The 26565-nt window shown below is 41.4% G+C and overlaps 2 protein-coding genes across 3 annotated transcripts in view; both read right to left on the bottom strand.

Moving 5' to 3' along the window:
• The window catches only part of LOC110489896 (transmembrane protein 108), a 58530-nt gene extending 52924 nt beyond the window's left edge, over positions 1–5606 (bottom strand). Inside the window, exon 1 of one of the 2 annotated variants that reach the window (XM_036944153.1) lies at positions 5254–5606. The gene's annotated coding sequence lies outside the window, so the exon portion shown is untranslated. The remainder of the gene's footprint in view (positions 1–5253) is intronic. The other variant, XM_021562862.2, reaches the window with a different exon arrangement.
• An 11086-nt stretch (positions 5607–16692) lies between these two features.
• The window catches only part of topbp1 (DNA topoisomerase II binding protein 1), a 38011-nt gene continuing 28138 nt past the window's right edge, over positions 16693–26565 (bottom strand). Inside the window, exons 26-27 of the mRNA XM_021562861.2 lie at positions 24977–25138; positions 16693–16981 (exon numbers count right to left, since the gene is read on the bottom strand). Coding sequence (XP_021418536.2) covers positions 16835–16981; positions 24977–25138 — 309 coding nt within the window. The 3' untranslated portion in view covers positions 16693–16834. The remainder of the gene's footprint in view (positions 16982–24976; positions 25139–26565) is intronic.

Genomic DNA, 26565 nt, shown 5'->3' with positions numbered 1-26565 from the left:
CGACCCTGACTAGTCTCCCAGTTCCTGCTGCTGAAAAACAACCCCACAGCATGATGCTGCCATCACCATGCTTCACAGTAGGGACGGTGCCAGGCTTCCTCCAGATATGACGCTTGGCATTCAGGCCAAAGAGCTCAGAGAATCTTGTTTCTCGTGGTCAGAGTCCTTTAGGTGCCTTTTGACAAACTCCAAGCAGGTGGCCATGTGCTTTTCCTGAGGAGTGGCTTCCGTCTGGCCACTCCACCATAAAGTCCTAATTGGTAGAGTGCTGCAGAGATGGTTGTCCCAGCTCCACAGAGGAACTCTTGAGCTCTGTCAGAGTGATCTTTGGGTTCTTGGTTTCCTCTCTGACCAAGGCCCTTGTCCCCCATTGCTCAGTATGGCCGGTCGGCCAGCTCTACGAAGAGTCTTGGTGGTTCCAAGCTTCTTCCATTTAAGAATGTTGGAAGCCTCTGCGTTCTTGGGGACCTTCAATGCTGCAGACATTTTTTGGTACCCTTCCCCAGATCTGTGCCTCAACACAACCCTGTCTCGGAGCTCTACGGACAATTCCTTCGACCTCATGGCTTGGTTTTTGCTCTGACATGCACTGTCAACTGTATATAGACAGGTGTGTGCCTTTACAAATCATGTCCAATCAATTTCATTTCACAGGTGGACTCCAATCAAGTTGGATCAATGGAAAGAGGATGCACCTGAGCTCAATTTTGAGTCTCATAGCAAAGAGTCTAAATACTTATGCAAATAAGTTATTTCAGTTTTTTAAATATATTTTTTAAAACATTTTTTAAAAATATATATAAACCTTGTTTTCACTTACTTTGTCATTATGGGGTATTGTGTGGAGATAAATAAGGAAAACATATAATTTAATCAATTTTAGAATAAGGCTGTAATGTAACAAATGTGGAAAAAGGGAAGGGGTCTGAATACTTTCCGAATGCACTGTATATAATTAAGTCAAAAAATGTATGTAACTAAGGACTCTAGCTTTGAAAGTACTTATGTAGGCTAGATTAGAAAATATACAGTATCTGTTGACTGTCTTGGACAATAGTCTTATAGGCTTGAGCGCAGCTCTTTAAGATAACCGTCCAAACCTGTTGAAATCCACTGGGAATTACTGGTCCTTAGTCTCCAGAGGGACTGGGGATCATCTGGGAGTTTGACATAAGCAGGTTAAATATCTAAGCCAGCTCTTGTTTTTGTGTTTTGTGGAGAGTAAGATCAGCCAACCATGCTGAAAAGCAGTAAACAGGATGTATGAGGAATTAAAGGCACAATCACTTCAACCTGCTGCTGATACTTCCTTAGAGACTGAAAACATATGAAGAAGATATTCTCTAACCTAGGGGTGCTTGCGCAAGATGACTTAGCCGAGCTTCCATTGGAAGTTAGAGAGGATCATAAGACCAGCTTGTTGTCACATTGAAGTTGGCCGGAGAGGACCCTGCCCCTTCCTCTTGGGGGACCCCATTGTCACAGGGGATGAACGACCCGAGCGTCAGTGGGTGGAGGTGTAGAATCGGATCGACGTGGCTGCAGCCGAGGAATGTAAGGAATTCCCAATGTAAACACGTCGTCTTCATGCTTGGCCGGCTGCTGCCTGCGCTCTTATCTCCCTGTGCCCATCGGGCCCTTTAATCAACATAATGGCTACTTATCTATTACCACTGCTTTTCCTGTAGTTGCTGATGTGATTATGTAGCTGGGGCCTCTGCTAGCACTGGCCAGGCCTTTTGTGTTCCTAAAGCGTCCGGTGGTTGGTATATCACTGTTCACTCAGATACCCCCCAATGCACAGACAGACCTCAGTCTGATACTGGTCTCTATACAGTGTAATGGCTTTTGAAATGTCACCACCATTGAGAGCCATTTTTTTGCGAGGCTAACCGCTCTGCTTGGCTGGCCAACGCTCCTCCATCTCCTATGGGAGCGCTCTCTAGCTGATAGGATCATAAGTGGCTAAGGGGGAAACGTACTTTTCTTCCTGGTTCGAATAGAGCGCTTTCGCTGCTGTTCCAAACAAACAGTCTTCAGCGTGTCACCAACTCCTGCGGTTCTTGTGTGTGAACCCTCAACTCTTTCGGCTTAAACGAAACTCATTTCTAAGGCAGCCGAGTCTGAAAGCGCATCGCTAGACGCTAATGCTGTGTGACATTTAGAAAATGGAGGAAAGGAGAAGCAGGTGGCTGTTTTTTCCTTCCCTCTCTTGTTCTATGAAATCCTGTTTTTCCAGCATGGTGCTTTTGTCAGCACTAGAGGTAGTGAGTTCTAAGTCTACCCTGAGCATGTATAGTTTGCGGGGGACACATTTACTCAGGGGGGGGGTAAATTCCACCTCATGCTGTAAGGCCTAGTCGTACCATGCTCCGCCAGTCATGGGGGCTCTTGTGGAACTGTTATGTAGCCTGGTGCCCTGACTAGCCTACATTCCAACACTTTCACACGGTCTTGCAATCACAGAGCTTCACTACTACCGTATTTCTCCACAACCCAGAGCCAGACACCAGATTTTTCCTTTTCCTGAACCATCCCTGATAATTTTGTTGGAGGGGGCCTGATGTTTTGGATGGGAAAGTAGATACTTTCCGGGTGTTTTTTTACTGCTGAAGCAGACTTTTCCTGACAATTTTGATAAGACCGCAGGATGTCCAACCACTGGTCCCCTGACGCTCCTCTAGATGAGAGAAGACAGATAGGTCTATAAAGTGGGAGGCAGTTGCTGTCAATACCAGACAGTCAATACACTTTCCTAGGTCTGCCCTCCATCACAAGCACATCAGAAAGGATCATGGGGGATTGGACCGGGATAACCCATAAATCTCCCAGATGGAATGGTTCATGTCCTCTACATGTCACTCCTCCAGTTAGGACAGCTTAACATTGGGGTTGAATAAAAGCCAGTCACAACATTTTGGTTCTAGTTCTTTGTCATGGTAAACAATGACAGCATTTGGTCTTTATCTCGGACAACCTAGATCAGTACTAAAACAGTTCATTTTGACTTGACAAATTCATGTAGCTAACTCATCAAGGGTGACAGACAATCTAAATTCTAAAGAGACTGCCATCCTGCGAGTTATTTTGTTTACTTAGTCCCTTGGATTGGATGCGTCCTTCGTGTATTTCACTAACCAGTCTCTGAGATCCACATACAGCATGTCAGATGGACCCCAAGGAAGCTGTCAGTTACAGATGTCAATGCCCCTTAATGACCCCGCCCCTTCCCCCGCACACAGCAGTGGAGGATTATCCACAGAACAAAGAGGGTGGGGGGGGGGGGGTTCTGTGGAGAACTGGGGACCAATATTCCAATAACAATGGTAAGAGTGACCAGCAGGCTCAATTAACACGCACTTAACAACTACACAATTTACTACCTCACTGTTGCTGAGGAAACAAAGCCAAAGTTTCCAGCTAAAAAGGTCTTCAATGTGAGGGAGAAGATAATCGTCTTGCTGTTTAAGAGAGTGCCGCTTATAATGCACTTCCATCGGTCCTGCGGGAATTTACCCTTTAATGGAAGAAAAATGTGCTTGCTGTCTCTGCCATGTCTTCCTTCTCAATGGTTTCTCAGTTTCACATACACAGTAGTTTTCATGAATAATACATTCCATAACCAGTCAACTACAACAATGGATGGATTACAACATGGAAATAGCGGTCAAGTGGTAAAACAGTCTGTTTGATGAAGTGTAATCTCGTTCCCAGACACTTTCGCCCAAATGCAATAGCCTGGGGACGAGATTAGATGAAGTGTTAATTGTTATGATGAATATGGTTCAGGGTTCAGTAAACATGACCTACAGCGAGCTCCAAAAGTATTGGGACAATGACAAAGGTATTGGGACAAATTCACTTATGTGTATTAAAGCAGTAGAAAGTTACGTATTTGGTCTCATATTCAAAGCACACAATGACTACATCAAGCTTGTTACTATACATTTGCTGGATGCATTTGCTGCTTGTTTTGGTTGCGTTTCAGATTATTTTGTGCCCATTAGAAATTAATACATTATTGACCATTCAATTATTTTGGGCACAAAATAATCTGAAACGCAACAAAAACAAACAGCAAATGCATCATCTAACAAATGTGTATTCACAATCTTGATGCAGTCATTGTATGCCATGAATATGGGACCAAATATGTAACTTGTTACTATTTTAATACAGAAAATATACAACTTGTTACTATTTTAATACAGATAAATGAATTTGTCCCAATATTTTTGGTCCCCTAAAATGGGTTGACTATGTATTAAAAAAAATGCTGTAACTTCTAAACGTTCACCCAACATGGGTGAAAATACCCTGAAATGAAAGCACTTTAACCTCATAGTCATTGTATTATTTTCAAATCCCAAGTGCCGGGGTACACAGCCAAAACAACAAAAAGAGGCACTGTCCCAGTACTTTTAGAGCTTACTGTAGGTTGTCACCACTCCTGTTGGGTTTTAGGTCCGGCATTCAGTGTATACTTGAGACCACCGGTTGGTCATTAGTTCAGGGTCAATTACGAAAACGTCCATGTGCCCCCCACCTCCCAAAGTCGCCACGTGCATGGATGAATCCCTAACTTGGCTAAGAAATGGCAATGATACGACATAAAATGGTTCAATTGCATTTGATGATGGTGGAAATATACCCACAATTGTTTGCTCTGCATCCTTTTTAACAGGAATGTACAGTACTTTTACAGTATCTCTCCCCAATTATTTTCATACTGTGGAACATCAGGTTCGTCTTCCCACAGGCCAAGTGCTGCAACAGTCTACTAGAAATAGAACCAATTTACACCGGAGGCAACACCACCACAGTCAGATACAGTAACTCAACAATTTGTCTTTTAGCCAATTATTGAGCGTCTTTGTTTCTAAACCATGACTCGTGTATTGTATTCCCTTGGCTCTCACAACCGTGAACTGTAATTAATAGCTGATGAATGGGTTATTAATTGATTAGACAGAGTTGCCCGAGTAGCCTGGAGGCCTATTGATATCATTACTCCGAGTGAGTCTCCTGAAAACATTCAAGAGTCGCAGACAATCGCACTCACATAGGCTACGCGCGCGAAAATAACTGTACCGCGGTTGTAACAATGTAACAACAAACGCCAGAGTAGCTACATCTACACAAGAGGTTAGTAACCCAGTGATGCATATATCGACTATCGACTCACGAATGCACGAAACGTGTTACAATTTGAGCAAATAATAGCCTAGGGGCCACACAAATGATTCGGCTTACCTATTACACAAGGTGCGTCGGTACGTCGGGCACTCCGCGTATCCCAGTCAAATGAATCCCCAAAAGCCGCTGTGTCACCACTCCAGTCACACAAGCCGCGCGCACGTGTCTGGTTCCGAACCAGAAAGTCACATGAGCTCCATGTTCAATCCGAGGGAGCTCTATGTTGCTGCCCAGGAGGAGCCATTCAGTTTTTTTCAACACAATAGGATGGCGGGGATGCCTCCACTGAAATCCTTGGACCTGACAACGCTAGCAAATAACCACTTGGTGGAGGTAACAGGCTTCGCAAATATGAGGCGCATCATATGTGATTAGGCTACTGTGCGGGTGCACAAGGAACTAAATGACTGTTGGATTTTCGTGGCGTGAGTACAGCCGCGGAATTTTAATGAGGACATATTGCTGCAACGTCAGGCACAGCTTTTTGGTCCTGACTCAGATTAGGGGCTACGTTTCCAAGAGCCCCTGCGGATAAGCATGAATTGTCCCATTAACCTGTGGCTTAAACTGGGGTCCACAAAGAGCGTTACTTTGTATTCTTTAACAAATCTACTTTGAGACAAAAGTATACACATCACACACATGGTTATGGGTTTAAATTAAATACATATGTACCATGTATGGTAGAGTTGAAATGTAAGTTTGCAACCCAATATTACACTTTATATACATCACAGAAGACTGAAATATAACAAAACACCTAGTTTGTTTATTGAGCTACACTGAGGTGACTGTTCACAAATGCTCAGCTGGTCTATATATTCCCCAGTATCTTGTCAACATGTGCCCTGACAACAGAGCAGATACTGTATCTTATACCAATCTGCCCGTATGTGGTTTTACCCATAAGGCATTTTAAGGTGTAAAAAACCCCTCAAAAATGTCAAATTGTATCAAATATTTATATTCATTCCTACATATGACAGTAGTTTCATGGCCAAAAGGAAATTATTTAATGTAGACAATAATGTCTTCAGTGTTTGGGTTTAGGCCCAGAAATGAAGGGCATTCAATGTAAAACAAATCCAAGACAAACAAATCTAAGAACTAAAGTTCTGTTGCTAAGGATTCTATGACACAGTTAGCCTTTACAGTTGGGACTGCAAGTTTGTGTTCCATTTTTTGTGTGGATTGGAACTCAGAGCGACAAGACCAAGGGTCCCGACCAATCATCACACAATTTGAACACTACCAACAAAAGGAGCTGATCAAAAGCAGGTGAGGGGAGCTTAAAGGGACCAAATTCGGTTTCAATTACCAATTTCCAAGGTAGATAAATGAACTTCGTAAGAGACTGTATCCGGTACAAAGGCAACAGAGGGAGAAGAGTAAGCGTGCCTTTCTCATTGTGGACAAACTCTTTATAGATGGACAGCTATTCCAAGACAGCTCCATAACACCATGGCTGTACTAAATTCTACAGGGACTTCAGGTTACGAACAAAAGAAAGTATGGGAACTGTAAAAAATATCTGACCACTATGAAGTGGATATGAACACACACGTACTCAATTACATGCTCGCTTACACATACGGACTTATACATACACACACACCTGATCTCGCTCTCTCTTCTCACTCTTTCTCTCTATTGTCGAGAACTGTTTCATAATTTAATATGTTTTTCATTTGTATATCTTTTTTATTTATTTGTCTACAAGTTTAAATATGTGTACAAGCAAGGGGAAGATATCAGAATAGGGGCATTGGGGAATAATATTGTACGGAATACATTTGTACCGTAGTGAAGCCATCTCTAGAGTAATGCAAGGTATCTTTCATGATCATGTGAAACATCAATTACTATGGAAATGCTGGGATGTGTTTTTCAATGATGTTAAAAGTGATTATGATGCAACTATGACGGTGATATGATATGGATTACAATTATCATCTTGAATATTAAGGCTATACTCACTTCATGTTACACACATAGACACTTAACCATGCAAATTGGCAGAGTTATTATTTATTTGGACAGCACACATTATAGTCTTACTCTTCTACAAACATTGTACACACTCTCACTAAATCACATCCATTATCATACACATCAACCTACTCAATTTTACTACGCACATATCTTGTCTCAATTTTCTAGCATTGGCTCGCAGACAAACAGGCAAGGGAATAAAACAAATATTGCTAGAACCTATTTCTTGAATTCTAAATATCAGACATTTGAAAGCTCTAATTTTGACCGTCATAATACCTCTGATGGCAGTAACTTACAAGCAGTAATTATGGTCAATTTAGACTAAGAATAGTATCTAGTAATGGTAAGGGCTGAAATAAGTATAGCCAGTTAAAATTGTAACGGTTTAGCAGGTTATAAAAAAGATCAGTATACGTGGCTAAAACAAAAGTAATACAACATATGCTGTTTACAGGAAACTCACTCTACATCCTTAGATGAAGTTGCGTGGAAAAAGGAATGGGGTGGTGACAATTTTCTGTCGTGGACAAAGGAACTCAAAAGGTGTGATGATATTAATTAACAAAACATGTGATCTGAATGTACAAATAGTCAGGAAGGATTCGCAAGGAAGTTGGATCCTTTTGAATATAAAAGTGGACGAAAAAGAGATTTGGCTCAATCTATATGGTCCAAATCAGGATGATCCATACTTCTTCAAAAACATTTATACCAATTTATTGAATTTACAGGCAACAAATTATCATATAATTATGGTAGGAGACTATAACACAGTGCTCAGTACCTCAATGGACCGTAAAGGTAATCACTCTACAAACGATTATCACCGTGCCCTTAAGGAAATCACAAATATTATGGGCACATTAGAAAAAGTGGATATTTGGAGACTAAAAAATCCCGACCTAGTGAGATATACAGTTGAAGTTGGAAGTTTACATACACTTAGGTTGGAGTCATTAAACTCATTTTTTCAGCCACTCCACAAATTTCTTGTTATCAAACTATAGTTTTGGCAAGTCGGTTAGGACATCTACTTTGTGCATGACACAAATAATTCTTCCAACAATTGTTTACAGGCAGATTATTTCACTGACAATTCACTGTATCACTATTCCAGTGGGTCAGAAGCTAAATATACTAAGTTGAATGTGCCTTTAAACATCTTGGAAAATTCCAGAAAATGATCATGTTACGTTTTTGATCATGTCATGTTTTTAGAAGCTTGGAGGTGTACTTGTGGATGAATTAAGGCCTACCTTCAAACTCAGTGCCTCTTTGCTTGACATCATGGGAAAATCCAAAAAAATCAGCCAACACCTCAGACATTTTTTTTTTTAGACCTCCACAAGTCTGGTTTATCCTTGGGAGCAATTTCCAAACGCCTGAAGGTACCATGTTCATCTGTACAAACAATAGTATGCAAGAATAAACACCATGGGAAAAGTGCAAATCAATCCCAGAACAAAAAAGACCTCTCAGCAAGGAAGAAGCCACTGCTCCAAAACCGCCATAAAAAAAGCCAGACTAATGTTTGCAACTGCACATGGGGACAAATATCGTACTTTTTGGAGAAATGTCCTCTGGTCTGATGAAACAAAAATAGAACTGTTCGGCCATAATTACCATCGTTATATTGGAGGAAAAAGGGGCATGCTTGCAAGCTAAAGAACACCATCCCAACCGTGAAGCACGGGGGTTGCAGCATCATGTTGTGGGGGTGCTTTTCTGCAGGCGGGACTGGTGCACTTCAAAATAGACGGCATCATGAGGATGGAAAATTATGTGGATATATTGAAGCAACATCTCAAGACATCAGTCACGAAGTTAAAGCATGGTCGCAAATGGGTCTTCCCATTTGACATTGATCCCAAGCATACTTCCAAAGTTGTGGCAAAATGGCTTAAGGACAACAAAGTCAAGGTATTGGAGTGGCCATCACAAAGCTCTGACCTCAATCCTATAGAACATTTGTGGGCAGAACTGAAAAAGTGTGTGCGAGCAAGGAGGTCTACAAACCTGACTCAGTTACACCAGCTGTCAGGAGGAATGTGCCAAAATTCACCCAACGTATTGTGGGAAGCTTGTGTAAGGCAACCCAAAACATTTGACTCAAGTTAAACAATTTAAAGGCAAAACTAATTGAGTGTATGTAAACTTCTGACCCACTGGGAATGTGATGAAAGAAAATACAAGTTTAAATTAATCAATCATTCTCTCTACTATTATTCTGACATTTCACATTCTTAAAATAAAGTGGTGATCCTAACTGACCTAAGACAGGGAATTTTCACTAGGATTAAATGTCAGGAATGATGAAAAACTGAGTTTAAAAGTATTTGGTAAGGTGGAAATGGAGGAGACTAAATCAAGGTAGTCGTCTTAACTACTTTGTCTCTTTCTCTCTTGCATCAAAGGTTTAAAAAGTTTTAATTGGAGACAGAATGCGATCGGATCATCATCTAATTGGCATTCACATAACTCTTATAGATTTTCCACATGGATGGGGATATTGGAAATAACTGAATTTTTCCAGTATAATATAGGTTCAGCAAATCCCCTTATTGTTTGGGATACATTTAAATGTACCTTCAGAGGTCATTCAATTCAATATTCATCAATAATAAAAAAAAAAAGCTGTTTCTGGCTAAAGAGACAAGACTAACAAGGGAAATCCATGAACTAATAGTACAGGTAGATGGCAATAAAAACGATACTACAGAGATACAAAATAAGTTAGAGGAAAAACCCAAAAAACTTGAGGAACTTATTCAATGTAATCTATTACAAAAATAAAGCAAACTGGATGGAATATGGAGAAAAATGCACAAAATTCTTCCTGAATCTCCAATACGGGAACGCTACCAAAAATAATATGCATAAACTCGTTACTGAAGACGGAGTCATCTATATAATTGTAAATATTTTCTAAATATCTAAATATTTTAGGCAGATGTTCTCTTTTCTGTTTCATCCTCTCCCACTGAATGAAGATCACAGTAAGGAATTCTTTCCAAATAATATAAAAAATGGAAAATTAACAAATATACAGAAAGATCAGTGCGAAGGCCAAATTACAGTAAGATTTTTTTGATGTTATTAAATCCTTTAAGTCTGGAAAAACCCCAGGGCTTGATGGCATACCGGTAGGTTATCCTACCTAATTTGCACATGCTGTATATAGATTTTTCTACTGTATTATTGATTGTATGTGTCAAACTGCTTTGCTTTGTCTTGGCCAGGTCGCAGTTGCAAATGAGAACTTGTTCTCAACTAGCCTACCTGGTTAAATAAAGGTGGAATAAAATAATAAAATAAAGAGGTATATCTTTTTTGATACATTAAAAGCTCCCTTGTTAGATTGTTTTAACTACTCCTATAGAAATGGTAGTCTGCCAGGTACTCAGCAGGAAGGTCTGATTTTTCTATTATTAAAATGAGACCCATATGGCAAATATAAAGACCCATCTAAAACACTGGCGGCCCCTTACACTTCAATGTTGTGATGCAAAAATTATTGCGAAATTAATAGCACTCAGAATTAAAAGTGTTTTACCAGGTATTGTTCATCCTGATCAGACAGGTTTTTTTACATGGACGATACATTGGAGATTATATACAACTACTAATAATAGAACGTCAAGAAACATCTAAGAAGCCAGGCCTGGTATTTATAGCGGATTTTGAAAAGGCATTTGATAAAGACTGGGTTTTATTTATAAATGCCAGAATTCAATTTGTGATTCTCTTATAAAATGGGTAAAAATAATGTATATCAACCCCAGGTGTAAATTAGTAAATATGTATACTTCTCAGAGAGTTTTGAATTGTCAAGAGGAGTTAAACAAGGGTGTCCGCTGTCACCATATCTATTCGTTATGGCCATCGAAATGCAAGCTATTGAAATCAGATCCATTAACAGCATTAGAGGATTAGAAATGCTTTAAAACAATGTATGCAGATGACTCAAGTTTTATATTCAGTACACTAGCTGCAATGTCTCATTGAAGATCTAGATAACTTTTCTGTACTCTCTGGACTAAAACTTAATTCTGATAGATGTACAATATTACGTATTAGATCTTTAAAAAATACAACTTTGACATTTCCCTGCAGTTTAACTATAAAATGTGCTGAGGGTGAAGTAGACATACTTGGTATTCATATCGCAAAATAGAAATAAGCTCTCCACAATGAATTTCAATAGAGAACTTGTAAAAATAGACAACATCATGCAACCATGGAGAGGTAAATACTTGTCTATTTAATGAAAGATTTGCCCTGATTAACTTCTTAGTCTTATCTCAGTTTACTCACTCACTTCTGGTGCTGCTTACTCCTGATGATTTGTTTTTCAAATCATGTGAGCAAAAAATATTTATTGTTATCTGGGACGCTAAATCAGACAAAATAAAGCGTGCCTATCTATATAACGAATATGAATTGGGTGGGTTGAGATTAAATATAAAAGCACTAAACCTCTCTCTAAAAGCCTCACTTATTCAAACGTTTTATTTGAACCCTAAATGGTTCTCAAGTAGATTACTAAGAAAAGCTCATCCATTGTTTAAAAATGGCCTTTTTGCCTTTGTGCAGATTGCCATGTCTTATTTTCAATGAATTGAAAATTATGCATTTTTTTTTAAAGTATCTTTCTTTTTCAAACAAGCATTGCAGATCTGACTACAATTTCAATTTCATCCCCCTGAAAAGATAGAACAAATATTACAACAAATATTATGGCTGAACTCAAATGTGCTGGTTGATAAAATACCTGTATTTATGGGAAAGATGTTTGAAAAGGGTATTATGTTCTTAAATGATATTGTAAATTGGAATGATAGAGTTATGTCCTTCATGGACAGAATTGGAAGGTCTGCTCAATCCAAGAGTACAACCAATTGATTACAGCATTACCCCAAAAATGGAGGCAGGTGGCAACGGGAGGAGGTAGGGAACTGCTCTGTCTGCCCAATATAAAGGATCAAAACTGGCAGAGGAATAAAAATAGCATATAGGAAAGTATACCAGTTTCATTTGAGGACCAGGATGTTGACAACTGTGTCATACAGATTGCAAAATAGTTGAGAAGATATTTTTTGATGTACCGATTCCATGGTACAGGGTGTATGAGTTGATATATAAAACGCAAGATTCAAGACTTTGTGCTTTTCAGCTGAAATTATTACATATAATTCTTGCCACCAACAAAATGTTGAATATTTGGATAATAAAATCATCGAAGCTCTGCAGATTTTGGTGTGAGGATACAGAATCAATAGACCATTTATTTTGGTATTGCCCTCAGGTAGCCTGTTTTTGGTCTCAGGTTCAGCAATGGCTGAAAACACATAGCATTGATCTAAAATTGACCCTAGAAATTGTACTGTTAGGAGATCTGGAGAGACCGGGTCAGTCAATTACTAAAACTCTTAAATAATTTTACTATCTTCAACTCGCAATCTGTGGATTCTATTAAATGACATAGATTGAAATTGTATGTTAAACATCACAGCATAGTTGAAAGATACAGTGCCATGCGAAAGTATTCGGCCCCCTTGAACTTTGCGACCTTTTGCCACATTTCAGGCTTCAAACATAAACATATAAAACTGTATTTTTTTGTGAAGAATCAACAACAAGTGGGACACAATCATGAAGTGGAACGACATTTATTGGATATTTCAAACTTTTTTAACAAATCAAAAACTGAAAAATTGTGCGTGCAAAATAATTCAGCCCCTTTACTTTCAGTGCAGCAAACTCTCTCCAGAAGTTCAGTGAGGATCTCTGAATGATCCAATGTTGACCTAAATGACTAATGATGATAAATACAATCCACCTGTGTGTAATCAAGTCTCCGTATAAATGCACCTGCACTGTGATAGTCTCAGAGGTCCGTTAAAAGCGCAGAGAGCATCATGAAGAACAAGAAACACACCAGGCAGGTCCGAGATACTGTTGTGAAGAAGTTTAAAGCCGGATTTGGATACAAAAAGATTTCCCAAGCTTTAAACATCCCAAGGAGCACTGTGCAAGCGATAATATTGAAATGGAAGGAGTATCAGACCACTGCAAATCTACCAAGACCTGGCCGTCCCTCTAAACTTTCAGCTCATACAAGGAGAAGACTGATCAGAGATGCAGCCAAGAGGCCCATGATCACTCTGGATGAACTGCAGAGATCTACAGCTGAGGTGGGAGACTCTGTCCATAGGACAACAATCAGTCGTATATTGCACAAATCTGGCCTTTATGGAAGAGTGGCAAGAAGAAAGCCATTTCTTAAAGATATCCATAAAAAGTGTTGTTTAAAGTTTGCCACAAGCCACACCAAACATGTGGAAGAAGGTGCTCTGGTCAGATGAAACCAAAATTGAACTTTTTGGCAACAATGCAAAACGTTATGTTTGGCGTAAAAGCAACACAGCTGAACACACCATCCCCACTGTCAAACATGGTGGTGGCAGCATCATGGTTTGGGCCTGCTTTTCTTCAGCAGGGACAGGGAAGATGGTTACAATTGATGGGAAGATGGATGGAGCCGAATACAGGACCATTCTGGAAGAAAACCTGATGGAGTCTGCAAAAGACCTGAGACTGGGACGGAGATTTGTCTTCCAACAAGACAATGATCCAAAACATAAAGCAAAATCTACAATGGAATGGTTCAAAAATAAACATATCCAGGTGTTAGAATGGCCAAGTCAAAGTCCAGACCTGAATCCAATCGAGAATCTGTGGAAAGAACTGAAAACTGCTGTTCACAAATGCTCTCCATCCAACCTCACTGAGCTCGAGCTGTTTTGCAAGGAAGAATGGGAAAACATTTCAGTCTCTCGATGTGCAAAACTGATAGACATACCCCAAGCGACTTAGAGATGTAATCGCAGCAAAAGGTGGCGCTACAAAGTATTAACTTAAGGGGGCTGAATAATTTTGCACGCCCAATTTTTCAGTTTTTGATTTGTTAAAAAGTTTGAAATATCCAATAAATGTCGTTCCACTTCATGATTGTGTCCCACTTGTTGATTCTTCACAAAAAAATACAGTTTTATATCTTTATGTTTGAAGCCTGAAATGTGGCAAAAGGTCGCAAAGTTCAAGGGGGCCGAATACTTTCGCAAGGCACTGTATGTGTTGCGTAGAAACCCAAAGTGGGTGGCCAGCAGAGATAGATGGGATGGGCTGAGGGAAGCTGAGGGTTGGGATGTGGAATTAGAGACAAGTGGGAGTGGAGATGCTGTGCGGGAGATAGAATGATGGTCAAAAATCAAGTCAAAATAAAACATAATAAAAAGTAAGTTTGAATGACAGAGTGGCAGTATTTTTACAGCTAATGCCGGTTTGCCTGAGGCTGATGCTGTGCAGGTGTTTGTACACATGCATATACACACCCTCTAATTCAAATAAACACATACAAGAACACACACATACATGTAATAGCGCCAGACATGCAGACAAACACATACAGTTGGCATTGCTGTTATGATTTTAGTTGTCCTCGATGTCCTTTGTTACTTTTTTGCATTGTTGTTTGATGTTTTCTTCTTTTTCTTTTTAGTTCATTCTCTTTGTTGTTGGTGCATCGGGGGGTTCTTGGGGGTGGGGAATATAATTAATTGTATTTTTATTCTTGGGGGGCGGGGGGGACTGTGGGAGGGTTCTCGAAAAGGTTGAGGGACAGCTATTGGGGAACTATGGGGGGGGGATCTTGTAGAGTTCGGGTTCATGTTTTTTCGCCTGGTGGGAGATCTGTCAACGTGCCCTTGAGCAGGGCATTGACCCTGGATGCTTCTGTGTGTCGCTCTGAATAGGAGTCTGTTGGATGACTGGTATGGTGTAGTTGTTGAGAGGCTTCTCTGAAAGTATATTGTATGTTTTGGATATTCAATCAAAAATATAAAAAAATCCAAGACAACACCCTCTAACTGAATACAAAGATTACCCCATTAATTAAATACAAGTGTTGACAGAAAACATTCAAATTGACTCGATTTAACTAGGTTTTCCTTGATGCCGAGACACCCCACTTTGGAAGGTTTTTAATTATGGGCCATGGCATGGGCTCTCACTCTCGCTTATACCACTAATATTTATTAAATCAGTTCACTATGAATGGAGGTTTCTGTTATTGCAATGTTTATTGGGTTCAGAGATGGAGAGCACACAACACTGCCACAGGCTCCCATGTCCCTCTCATCATCACCAAGGAAACATGGCATTGTTGTGGGAATCATGCTGTGCGCTGTCCCAGTGGTCTGACTTTCTCATTAGGTTCCTCAGCCCCTGCAGCATGTCTTATAAAATGCATCCCAAATGACACCATATTCCCTATATAGTGGACTATCTGGGGAATAGGGTGTCATTTGGGACACAGCCATGGCCAGTGAGATTGTGGAGGGGGAGAGAACCTTTATCTGAGCCTCCAGAAACAGACCTGGGACAGAGGAATATAATTGGGCTTCCCATTGTGAATGTCCTATAGCTGGCCAACATGGAAGCACAATTGTTTAACACTAAGTCGATTAAATGGGTTAGGGAGTATTGCGCTTGAAAGAGGACCACTCTTTTGTAACCAACAAGAAAATACTGTAGCATGTTTAGCACCATATCAGTGGAAATGTAGGCTACGCATCCAGTTTGGTTCAGAAAGCCTGTGTCACCCGATTGCTCTGCGGGGAGCACTCCCCCATCTTCTCCCCTAATCCTGCAGCATTCAACCAACAGCTTAGCCATTTTGAGGTTAAACCACTTACCCCTCCAGATACCCTGCCCCTCACCAGCCTAGCATTAGCACATAACAGGGTAGGAAATCTGGTGTTCACAGTCCAAGAGCACCACACAGCTGTTGCAAGGTCAGCACAACTGCTTTGAACACATCTAGTGGGCTCTGGGGACTTCTCATTTTTCCATTGTTTTTTTTCTTTGTTCTCCAGCACAATAAGTAAACCTCTGCCTTGGTTAGCCTTTGCCAGCTTGTTCTGAGTTTATACGTACGCATTTATGTAGAATCTGGTAGGTGAGATCAATGTTCCATCATATCAAAAATAACAATTATAGCTTAGCGAGGCAATGGCAGCAGTGTGGTGGTAAGTGGTTGCCATGAGTAACGAGGTTGGTGCCAGTAATGGCAACAGATGTGACAGCGTGGGTCAGAGACTGGTGTGACACCCTGAACAAATGCCATTATCACTTCATAGCAGGTAGAATTGATCTCAAGAGGACTCACGTTGTCAATGAAAAAAGGAGAGGTTGAAACATTTTGTCCCTGCTTTTGGTATCAGGAGACTTAGAGGTGTAAAGAAAAAAGCTCAATGGTTCAGCATATGATGCTTAAAACAATGAACAACAATGCACTCAGTCCAGGAATGATGCTTGGGATTCAAACCGATTGTGGAGTGCCCTCTATAGGACATACATCGACAGTGCATCTCTCAGTGTTGAGTGCTTGAGAACATTGTCTGACTCTTGCCGAAAGCGCCAATCAATCACAATACAAACATTTGTCAAATTAATTTTATTTTCATACAACTAATAATGAAAAAACATATTATTTACAGACATACTATCATTAAGGCTTGCAAGGGTGTTTCTAAAATGATGGAATTTACTTTTGACACCACAGCTCTAAATGCCGATGTTCTCACTTGAGGCGGGTCTTCTTGAGCTTGGAGGAATCTCCTGATACTTTGCGCTTGTAGGACGGGGTGGTGCGGCTGACGTCTGCGCCCACTGGCAGACACTGGGCCGCTTGAGGAAGATAGTACATCTCTATTGGTGCAGACGGCTCCTGGACAATAATACAAAATACTTTTCTTAGTGGAGCAACATGTAATATTTTAGACAATTTAGATTCCTTCATGTTTTACAAGAACACTGATTAGAAACACCTAAAATGGCTTGGTACTGCTTCTTACTTTATCATAATCCAAAAAACATCAGTTGCAAGGATGTGAAGAACTAGTACACACAAGAGCCAGACCAGCTAGTCATGGGAGTAATATACACTGCTCAAAAAAATAAAGGGACCACTTAAACAACACAATGTAACTCCAAGTCAATCACACTTCTGTGAAATCAAACTGTCCACTTAGGAAGCAACACTGATTGATAATACATTTCACATGCTGTTGTGCAAATGGAATAGACAATAGGTAGAAATTATAGGCAATTAGCAAGACACCCCCAATAAAGGACTGGTTCTGCAGGTGGGGACCACAGACCACTTCTCAGTTCCTATGCTTCCTGGCTGATGTTTTGGTCACTTTTGAATGCTGCCGGTGCTTTCACTCTAGTGGTAGCATGAGACGGAGTCTACAACCCACACAAGTGGCTCAGGTAGTGCAGCTCATCCAGGATGGCACATCATTGCGAGTTGTGGCAAGAAGGTTTGCTGTGTCTGTCAGCGTAGTGTCCAGATCATGGAGGCGCTACCAGGAGACAGGCCAGTACATCCGTAGACGTGGAGGAGGCCATAGGAGGGCAACAACCCAGCAGCAGGACCGCTACCTCCGCCTTTGTGCAAGGAGGAGCAGGAGGAGCACTGCCAGAGCCCTGCAAAATTACCTCCAGCAGGCCACAAATGTACATGTGTCTGCTCAAACAGTCAGAAACAGACTCCATGAGGGTGGTATGAGGGCCCGAAGTCCACAGGTGGGGGTTGTGCTTACAGCCCAACACCGTGCAGGACGTTTGGCATTTGCCAGAGAACACCAAGATTGGCAAATTCACCACTGGCGCCCTGTGCTCTTCACAGATGAAAGCAGGTTCACACTGAGCACGTGACAGACGTGACAGAGTCTGGAGACGCCGTGGAGAACGTTCTGCTGCCTGCAACATCCTCCAGCATGACCGATTTGGCGGTGGGTCAGTCATGGTGTGGGGTGGCATTTCTTTGGGGGGCCGCACAGCCCTCCATGTGCTCGCCAGAGGTAGCCTGACTGCCATTAGGTACCGAGATGAGATCCTCAGACCCCTTGTGAGACCATATGCTTGTGCGGTTGGCCCTGGGTTCCTCCTAATGTAAGACAATGCTAGACCTCATGTGACTGGAGTGTGTCAGCAGTTCCTGCAAGAGGAAGGCATTGATGCTATGGACTGGCCCCGCTTGTTCCCCAGACCTGGATCCAATTGAGCACATCTGGGACATCATGTCTCGCTCCATCCACCAACGCCACGTTGCACCACAGACTGCCCAGGAGTTGGCGGATGCTTTAGTCCAGGTCTGGGAGGAGATCCCTCAGGAGACCATCCGCCAACTCATCAGGAGCATGCCCAGGAGTTGTAGGGAGGTCATACAGGCACGTGGAGGCCACACACTACTGAGCCTCATTTTGACTTGTTTTAAGGACATTACGTCAAAGTTGGGTCAGCCTGTAGTGTGGTTTTCCACTTTAATTTTGAGTGCGACTCCAAATCCAGACATCCATGGGTTGATAAATTTGATTTCCATTGATAATTTGTGTGATTTTGTTGTCAGCACATTCAACGATGTAAAGAAAAAAGTATTTAATAAGAATATTTCATTCATTCAGATCTAGGATGTGTTATTTTAGTGTTCCCTTTATTTTTTTGAGCAATATATATATATATATATAACACGCATACCTATACACATTTCACCTTTATTTAACCAGGTAGGCCAGTTGAGAACAAGTTCTCATTTACAACTGCAACCTGGCCAAGATAAAGCAAAGCAGTGCGACACAAACTACAGAGTTACATGGAATAAACATATGTACAGTCAATAACACAATAGAAAAGTCTATATCCAGTGTGTGCAAATTAAGTAAGATTAGGGAGTAAGGCAATAAAACGGCCACAGTGGCAAAATAATTACAATTTAGCAATTAAACACTGGAGTGATAGATGTGCAAGTAGAGATACTGGGGTGCAAATGAGCAAAAAAGAAAACATCGGGATGAGGTAGTTGGGTGGGCTATTTACAGATGGGCCATGTACAGGTGCAATGATCTGTAAGCTGCTGACAGCTGATGCTTAAAGTTAGTGAGATATGAGTCTCCAGCTTCAGATGATTTTTGCAATTCGTTCCAGTCATTGGCAGCAGAGAACTGGAAGGAAAGGCGGCCAAAGGAGGAGTTGGCTTCGGGGGTGACCAGTGACAAAACAGATGACACTGTGATAGACTGCATCCAATTCGTTGAGTAGAGTGTTGGAGGCTATTTTGTAAATGACATCGCCAAAGTCAAGGATCGGTAGGATAGTCAGTTTTATTAGGGTATGTTTGGCAGCATGAGTGAAGGATGCTTTGTTGCGAAATAGGAAGCCAATTCTAGATTTAGTTATGGATTGGAGATGCTTAATGTGAGTCTGGAAGGAGCGTTTACAGTCTAACCAGACACCTAGGTATTTGTAGTTGTCCACATATTCTAAGTCAGAACCGTCTAGAGTAGTGATGCTAAACGGGTGGGCAGGTGCGGGCAGCCATAGGTTGAAGAGAATGCATTTAGTTTTACTTGCATTTAGGAGCAGTTGGAGGCCACGTGCCTCTCTAAAATTATATATGTTTTACCTTGGTGAATTTATATTTCTTTGTTACTAGTGGTATGTAATTGGAATTTGGGCCCTAGTTGCAGGTGGAAATGTTACATGGAGAACCTTTAACTGGCCAGGGTGGGTATTATGGAGAAGGTTGATCACATAGTATGGTCACATAGTATGGTTAAATGAAGGCACCGTACCATTTTATGGATCAAATATTAACCAACTGGATTCACTTTAGACCAGGGGTGTCAAACTCATTTCCATGGAGGACTAGTGCCTGCAGGCTTTTCATTTTTCCTTTTCAATGAAGACAGACATCCAGGTGAGTGAGAGTTCATTACTAATTAGTGACCTTATTTCAATCAATCAAGTACAAGGGAGGAGCGAAAACCTGCAGACACTTGGCCCTCTGTGAAATGAGTTTGACACGTGCTTTAGACTTTCCCAACATTACTTGTATGGGTGATAACCATGAAACCAGTTTTAAACATGTCTGTAGCAAAGGCCTAAGTCTAGTTTTGGCAAAGGGTCTTATTTTAAATACATTTAAAATTGTCGCCAGAATTTTGTACATTTTCATCCCAAATTCTCATTACTAAAATGCGTCAAGATTAAATTCTCGGGTTAGTTAATTCAATTAAACTTTATTAAAACCAAACTTATTTGAATAAAACAAAATGATGCTGTAGTTTGTCCATAAATCATAAAAAAATTGTATAATGGTTAAAGTTTACATTCAATTATATTTATTATAAATAGAACACTGTGGGCATGTCTCATTAGTTCCTGTAAAACTCCAATTGTTTTATCTAGAGCAGCTGGTAGGTCGCGACCAGGGAGGTTTTGAATGGATCTCGTGTCTGACTAAATGAAAATAAAAAAATATAATACTCCAGTCTGAACTCAAACCAGGTAGAAATTGTTTAGAAATTATAAATGAACTTACAAAACTTTAATTTTTTAATAGAGCTATTAGCAGCGCAATTTTGGTTGATTTTGTAGTCTCTAACCATTGAGTTTACTAACATTAATCAAGAATATGGGCAACATTTTATTATTGACAATGAAAGAAGTGGGAATGTTGCAACATTTAATATAGCATAGCTTAACAAATTGTATTTTTGTGATGTCAATATTGGGTCGCAACTGAGACAACCTGGTTCAATTTGGGTACCGAGGCAAAACCAGCTGAGAACCACTGGTCAAGAGGAGTAGTCCTTAGATGTGCACAAGTAAATGTATGCGTTAGGGGCCTCCCTTCGAGGCGCAGCAGTTTAAGCCACTGCACTACAGATCCTGGCCCTGTCCGGGGGTGTCATCGGATGGGGCCACAGTGTCTCCTGACCCCTCCTGTCTCAGCCTCCAGTATTTATGCTGCAGTAGTTTGTGTGTCGGGGGGCTAGGGTCAGTTTGTTATATCTGGAGTACTTCTCCTGTCCTATTTGGTGTCCTGTGTGAATTTAAGTGTGCTCTCTCTAATTCTCTCTCTTTCTCTCGGAGGACCTGAGCCCTAGGACCATGCCTCAGGACTACCTGACATGATGACTACTTGCTGTCCCCAGTCCACCTGGCCGTGCTGCTGCTCCAGTTTCAACTGTTCTGCCTTATTATTATTGGACCATGCTGGTAATTTATGAACATTTGAACATCTTGGCCATGTTCTGTTATAATCTCCACCCGGCATAGCCAGAAGAGGACTGGCCACCCCACATAGCCTGGTTCCGCTCTAGGTTTCTTCCTAGGTTTTGGCCTTTCTAGGGAGTTGTTCCTAGCCACCGTGCTTCTACACCTGCATTGCTTGCTGTTTGGGGTTTTAGGCTGGGTTTCTGTACAGCACTTTGAGATATCAGCTGATGTACGAAGGGCTATATAAATAAATTTGATTTGATCCCAGGCTGTGGTGCAGCCGGCCGCGACCGGGAGACCCAATTGGCCCAGCGTCGTCCGGGTTAGGGGATGGTTGTCCTTGTTCTATCGCGCTCTAGCGACTCCTGTGGCGGGCCGGGCGCAATGCACACTGACATTGTCACCAGGTGTACAGTGTTTCCTCCAACACATTGGTGCGGCTGGCCTCTGGGTTAAGCGAGCATTTTGTCAAGAAGCAGTGCGGCTTCTTGCGGAGTCGTGTTTCGGAGGACGCACAGCTCACGACCGTCGTCTCTCCCGAGTCCGTACGGGAGTTGAGGCGATGGGACAAGAAAGTAACTAACAATTTGATATCACAAAATTGGGGAGAAAGAGGTAAAAAATGCCTTCAGAATGAGGTTCTTTTTATCAAAACACCCCTCCCCCTTACCCCACTTGGCCTTCGCATGACTGAATTTAATATTTTCAGTGTCATGTTTAGCTTAGGGCTTTTCATTAGAGCAATGTTTAAAAAAAACATCTTAGAATGTTGATTTGCTTTTGGACCTCTACTTGCGTTAGAGAATTGTGAAAATTGTGGTATGCATAATATCTGATCCAAAACAATAATTATGAAATAGATAAGTACAGATGCTAATTTCAGTGCTTCACGGAAACATGGCACACTCGAGACATGCTACCGGAGTCGGTACAGCCAGCTGGTTTCTTCCCGCATCGCGCCAACAGAAACAAGCATCTTTCTGGTATGCCTTATGATTAACGAGACGTGGTGTGATCATAACATACAGGAACTCAAGTCCTTCTGTTCTCCTGACTTAGAATTCCTCACAATCAAATGTCGACCTCATTATCTACCAAGAGAATTCTCTTCGATTATAATCACAACCGTATATATTCCCCCCCCCCAAGCAGACATGGCCCCGAACAAACTTTGACACTATGTAAACCACATATCCTGAGGCTGCATTCATTGTAGCTAAGGCTAATCTGAAAACAAGACTCACTAAATTCTAATCAGCATATCGATTGTGCGACCAGGGCTGGTAAAACCCTGGATCATTGTTATTCTAACTTACGCAACGCATATAAAGCCCTCCCCCGCCCTCCTTTCGGAAAAGCTGACCACGAATCCATTTTGTTGCTCCCAGCCCATAGACAGAGACTAAAACAGGAAGCTCCCGTGCTCAGGTTTGTCCAACGCTGGTCCGACCAATTGATTCCACGCTTCAAGATTGCTTCTTTCACGTGGATTTGGATATGTTCCGCATTGCGTCAAACAGACGAATTCGCTGATTTGGTGAGTGAGTTCATTAGCAAGTGGATTGGCGATGTCGTACCCACAGCAACTATTAAAACATTCCCAAACCAGAAACAGTGGATTGATGGCAGCATTCGTGCGAAACTGAAAGCACGAACCACTGCTTTTAACCAGGGCAAGGTGAACGGAAACATGACCGAATACAAACCAGTGTAGCTATTCCCTCCGCAAGGCAATCAAATAAGATAAGCGTCAGTAGAGACAAAGTAGAGTCGCAATTCAATGGCTCAGACACAAGAGGTATGTGGCAGGGTCTACAGTCAATCACAGATTACAAAAAGAAAACCAGCCCCGTCGCAGACCAGCATGTCTTGCTCCTAGACAGACTAAATAACTTCTTTGCTTGCTTTGAGGACTATACAGTGCCACTGACACGGCCCGCTACCAAAACCTGCAGACTCTCCTTCACTGCAGCCGACGTGAGTAAAACATTTAAACGTGTCAACCATCGCAAGGCTGCAGGCCCAGATGGCATGCCCAGCTGCGTCTTCAGAGCATGCGCAGACCAGCTGGCTGGTGTGTTTACGGACATAATCAATCAATCTTTATCCCAGTCTGCTGTTACCACATGCTTCAAGACGGCCACCATTATCCCTGTTCCCAAGAAAGCGAAGGTAACGGAGCTAAACGACTACCTCCCCATAGCACTCACTTATGTCATCATGAAGTGCTTTGAGAGACTAGTCAAGGACCATATCCAACCTACCTGACACACTAGACCCACTCCAATTTACTTACCTCCCCAATAGGTCCACAGACGACGCAATCGCAACCACACTGCCCTAACCCATCTGGACAAGAGGAATACCTATGTGAGAATGCTGTTCATCGACTACAGCTCGGCATTTAACACCATAGTACCCTCCAAACTCGTCATTAAGCTCGAGACACCGGGTCTCGACCCTGCCCTGTGCAACTGGGTACTGGACTTCCTGACGGGCCGCCCCCAGGTAGTGAGGGTAGGTAACAACATCTCCACCCCGCTGATCCTCAACACTGGGGCCCCACAAGGGTGCGTTCAGTAAGGGTACAAGGGTGCGAGGTCAGTACAGGTGCATCAAAGCTGGGACCGAGAGACAGCTGTTTTTCAATCAAGGCCATCAGACTGTTAAACAGCCACCACTAACATTGAGTGGCTGCTGCCAACATACTGACTCAACTCCAGCCACTTTAATAATGTAAATTGATGTAAAAAAATGTATCACTAGCCACTTAATATAATGTTTACATCCCCGACATTACTCATCTCATATGTATATACTGTACTCGATACCATCTACTGCATCTTGCCTATGCCGTTCTGTACCATCACTCAGCCAGAGCTTGGACTTGAAACCGATCTAACATCTCTGGAGAGACCTGAAAACAGCTGTGCAGCGATGCTCCCCATCCAACCCGACAGAGCTTGAGAGGATCTGGAGAGAAGAATGGGAGAAACTGCCCAAATACAGGTGTACCAAGCTTGTAGCATCATACCCAGGAAGGCTCGAGGGTGTAATCACTGCCGAAGGACCTTCAACAAAATACTGAGTAATGGGTCTAAATACTTATGTAAATGTGATATTTCAGTTTTCGCTTTGTCATTATGGGGTATTGTGTGTGGAGATTGATGAGGGGAAAAAAAGTTAATTTTAGAATAAGGCTGTAACAAAATGTGGAGAAAGTTGAGGGGTCTAAATACTTTCCCGAATGCACTGTATGTGTGGGGTACGGAGATGAGGTAGTCATTAAAATATTGCATACAGAGTCCATGCAACGTATGGTAGTTACGCACATTTTTACTACTGAAATTATTTTGGCTTGCCATTACAAAGGGGTTGAATACTTACCGCAAGACATTTCAGCTTTTTGTTTTTAATAAATTTATAAAAACAATTCCACTTTGACATTATGGGGAACTGTGTGTAAGTCAGTGACAAAAAATCTCAATTGAACCCATTTTAAATTCAGGCGGTAACAAAATGTGGAAAAAGTCAAGGGGTGGGAATACTTTCTGAAGGCACTATAAACTGCCTTTAAAGCAGTCAGACACATATTCCCTTCAACATAATGTCCCTTTATGAGGCAGTTATGTGCTTTAGTTACAGTCCCACCAACCTGAATGAGGTAATCTGCGATGAACTCTGGCTTCAGACATTTGACTCCCTGGGACATGGCTTCTGGCACATCCACCCGGAAGTCTCCTGGCTTCAACCGGCTGAATTCTGCAAACAGGTGCGTGGTTCCCTTGTACAGAGATGGAGAGGGACTGGGGAGAACCTGGAGAGTGGGTTAGGGAGAAGAGAGAGAGGGTGGATGGCGTAACATCCAGAGGTGTACACGTTGTCAATATCAACAAAGTATGGAGGAGATGGGCAATCAGAGACAGATAAGTTTATATTATAAGCTTTCTCCATACTAAGGAACAGTAAGTGAAGACTGAGGTGCAGTATGACAGAGTAAAGGCCCACTAAGTCTGTATTAAAACATTTTTTATATGGGCACGTCTTGCTTATGACACCGTTCACGTCAATTGCGAAATACAGTCCTGCCGCAATCAATTCTTTATTCAGAACAGGATTGATTTGAGTCTTTCTATATGCAAAAATATAAATTATTATCTGGAACACTGCCAAAGCTCTTAGACTTACCCAGAAACGCTTATAGCTGTAATCGCTGCCAAAGGTGATTCTAACATGTTAGAATTGACTCATGGGTGTGAATGCTTACGGAAATTAGACATTTCATTTTCAATCAAATTTGCAAAAATTTCAAAAAACATTTTCACTTTGTCATTATGGGGTTTTGTGTGTAGATGGCTGAAAAATAAATAAATAATTTGAACCCATTTTGAATTCAGGATGTAACAAAATGTAGATTAAGTCAACGGGTATGAATACTGAACATCAGTCTCCAGCTTATATCTCCTCAAAACTTTCGTCAATGTATATGATAGGCTACATTAATGTAGCCTTATCCTATAACGCAGACTAGTTTTTGATTTCCTACAGAAAGGATTTGAATCCAAGGCAAGGTTTTTATACGTTTTTTTGAAAAGGAGAAATGTGATTTGCTTAAGTGTCAGATGGGTTGCAGGCGGCTTTGATTGATAGGTCCTTTTAGGTGGGTGGGTATGCGTGAATTAGCTACTAATTCTATGTCCATCCATAAAGTTTCCCAGGCCTAGCCTATCTGGACTTCATCCTTTAAAATCAAATACAGTGGGGCAAAAAAGTATTTAGTCAGCCACCAATTGTGCAAGTTCTCCCACTTAAAAAAACAAGGCCTGTAATTTTCATCATAGGTACACTTCAACTATGACAGACAAAATGAGAAGAAAAAAATCCAGAAAATCACATTGTAGGATTTTTAATGAATTTATTTGCAAATGGTGGAAAATAAGTATTTGGTCACCTACAAACAAGCAAGATTTCTGGCTCTCACAGACCTCTTCTTTAAGAGGCTCCTCTGTCCTCCACTTGTTACCTGTATTAATGGCACCTGTTTGAACTTGTTATCAGTATAAAATACACCTGTCCACAACATCAAACAGTCATACTCCAAACTCCACTATGGCCAAGACCAAAGAGCTGTCAAAGGACACCAGAAACAAAATTGTAGACCTGCAACAAGCTGGGAAGACTGAATCTGCAATAGGTAAGCAGTTTGGTTTGAAGAAATCAACTGTGGGAGCAATTATTAGGAAA

Source organism: Oncorhynchus mykiss, chromosome 15, assembly GCF_013265735.2.
Source record: "Oncorhynchus mykiss isolate Arlee chromosome 15, USDA_OmykA_1.1, whole genome shotgun sequence".
In the NCBI taxonomy this organism is placed as follows: domain Eukaryota; kingdom Metazoa; phylum Chordata; class Actinopteri; order Salmoniformes; family Salmonidae; genus Oncorhynchus; species Oncorhynchus mykiss.
This window is presented reverse-complemented; position numbering and strand designations above follow the sequence as displayed.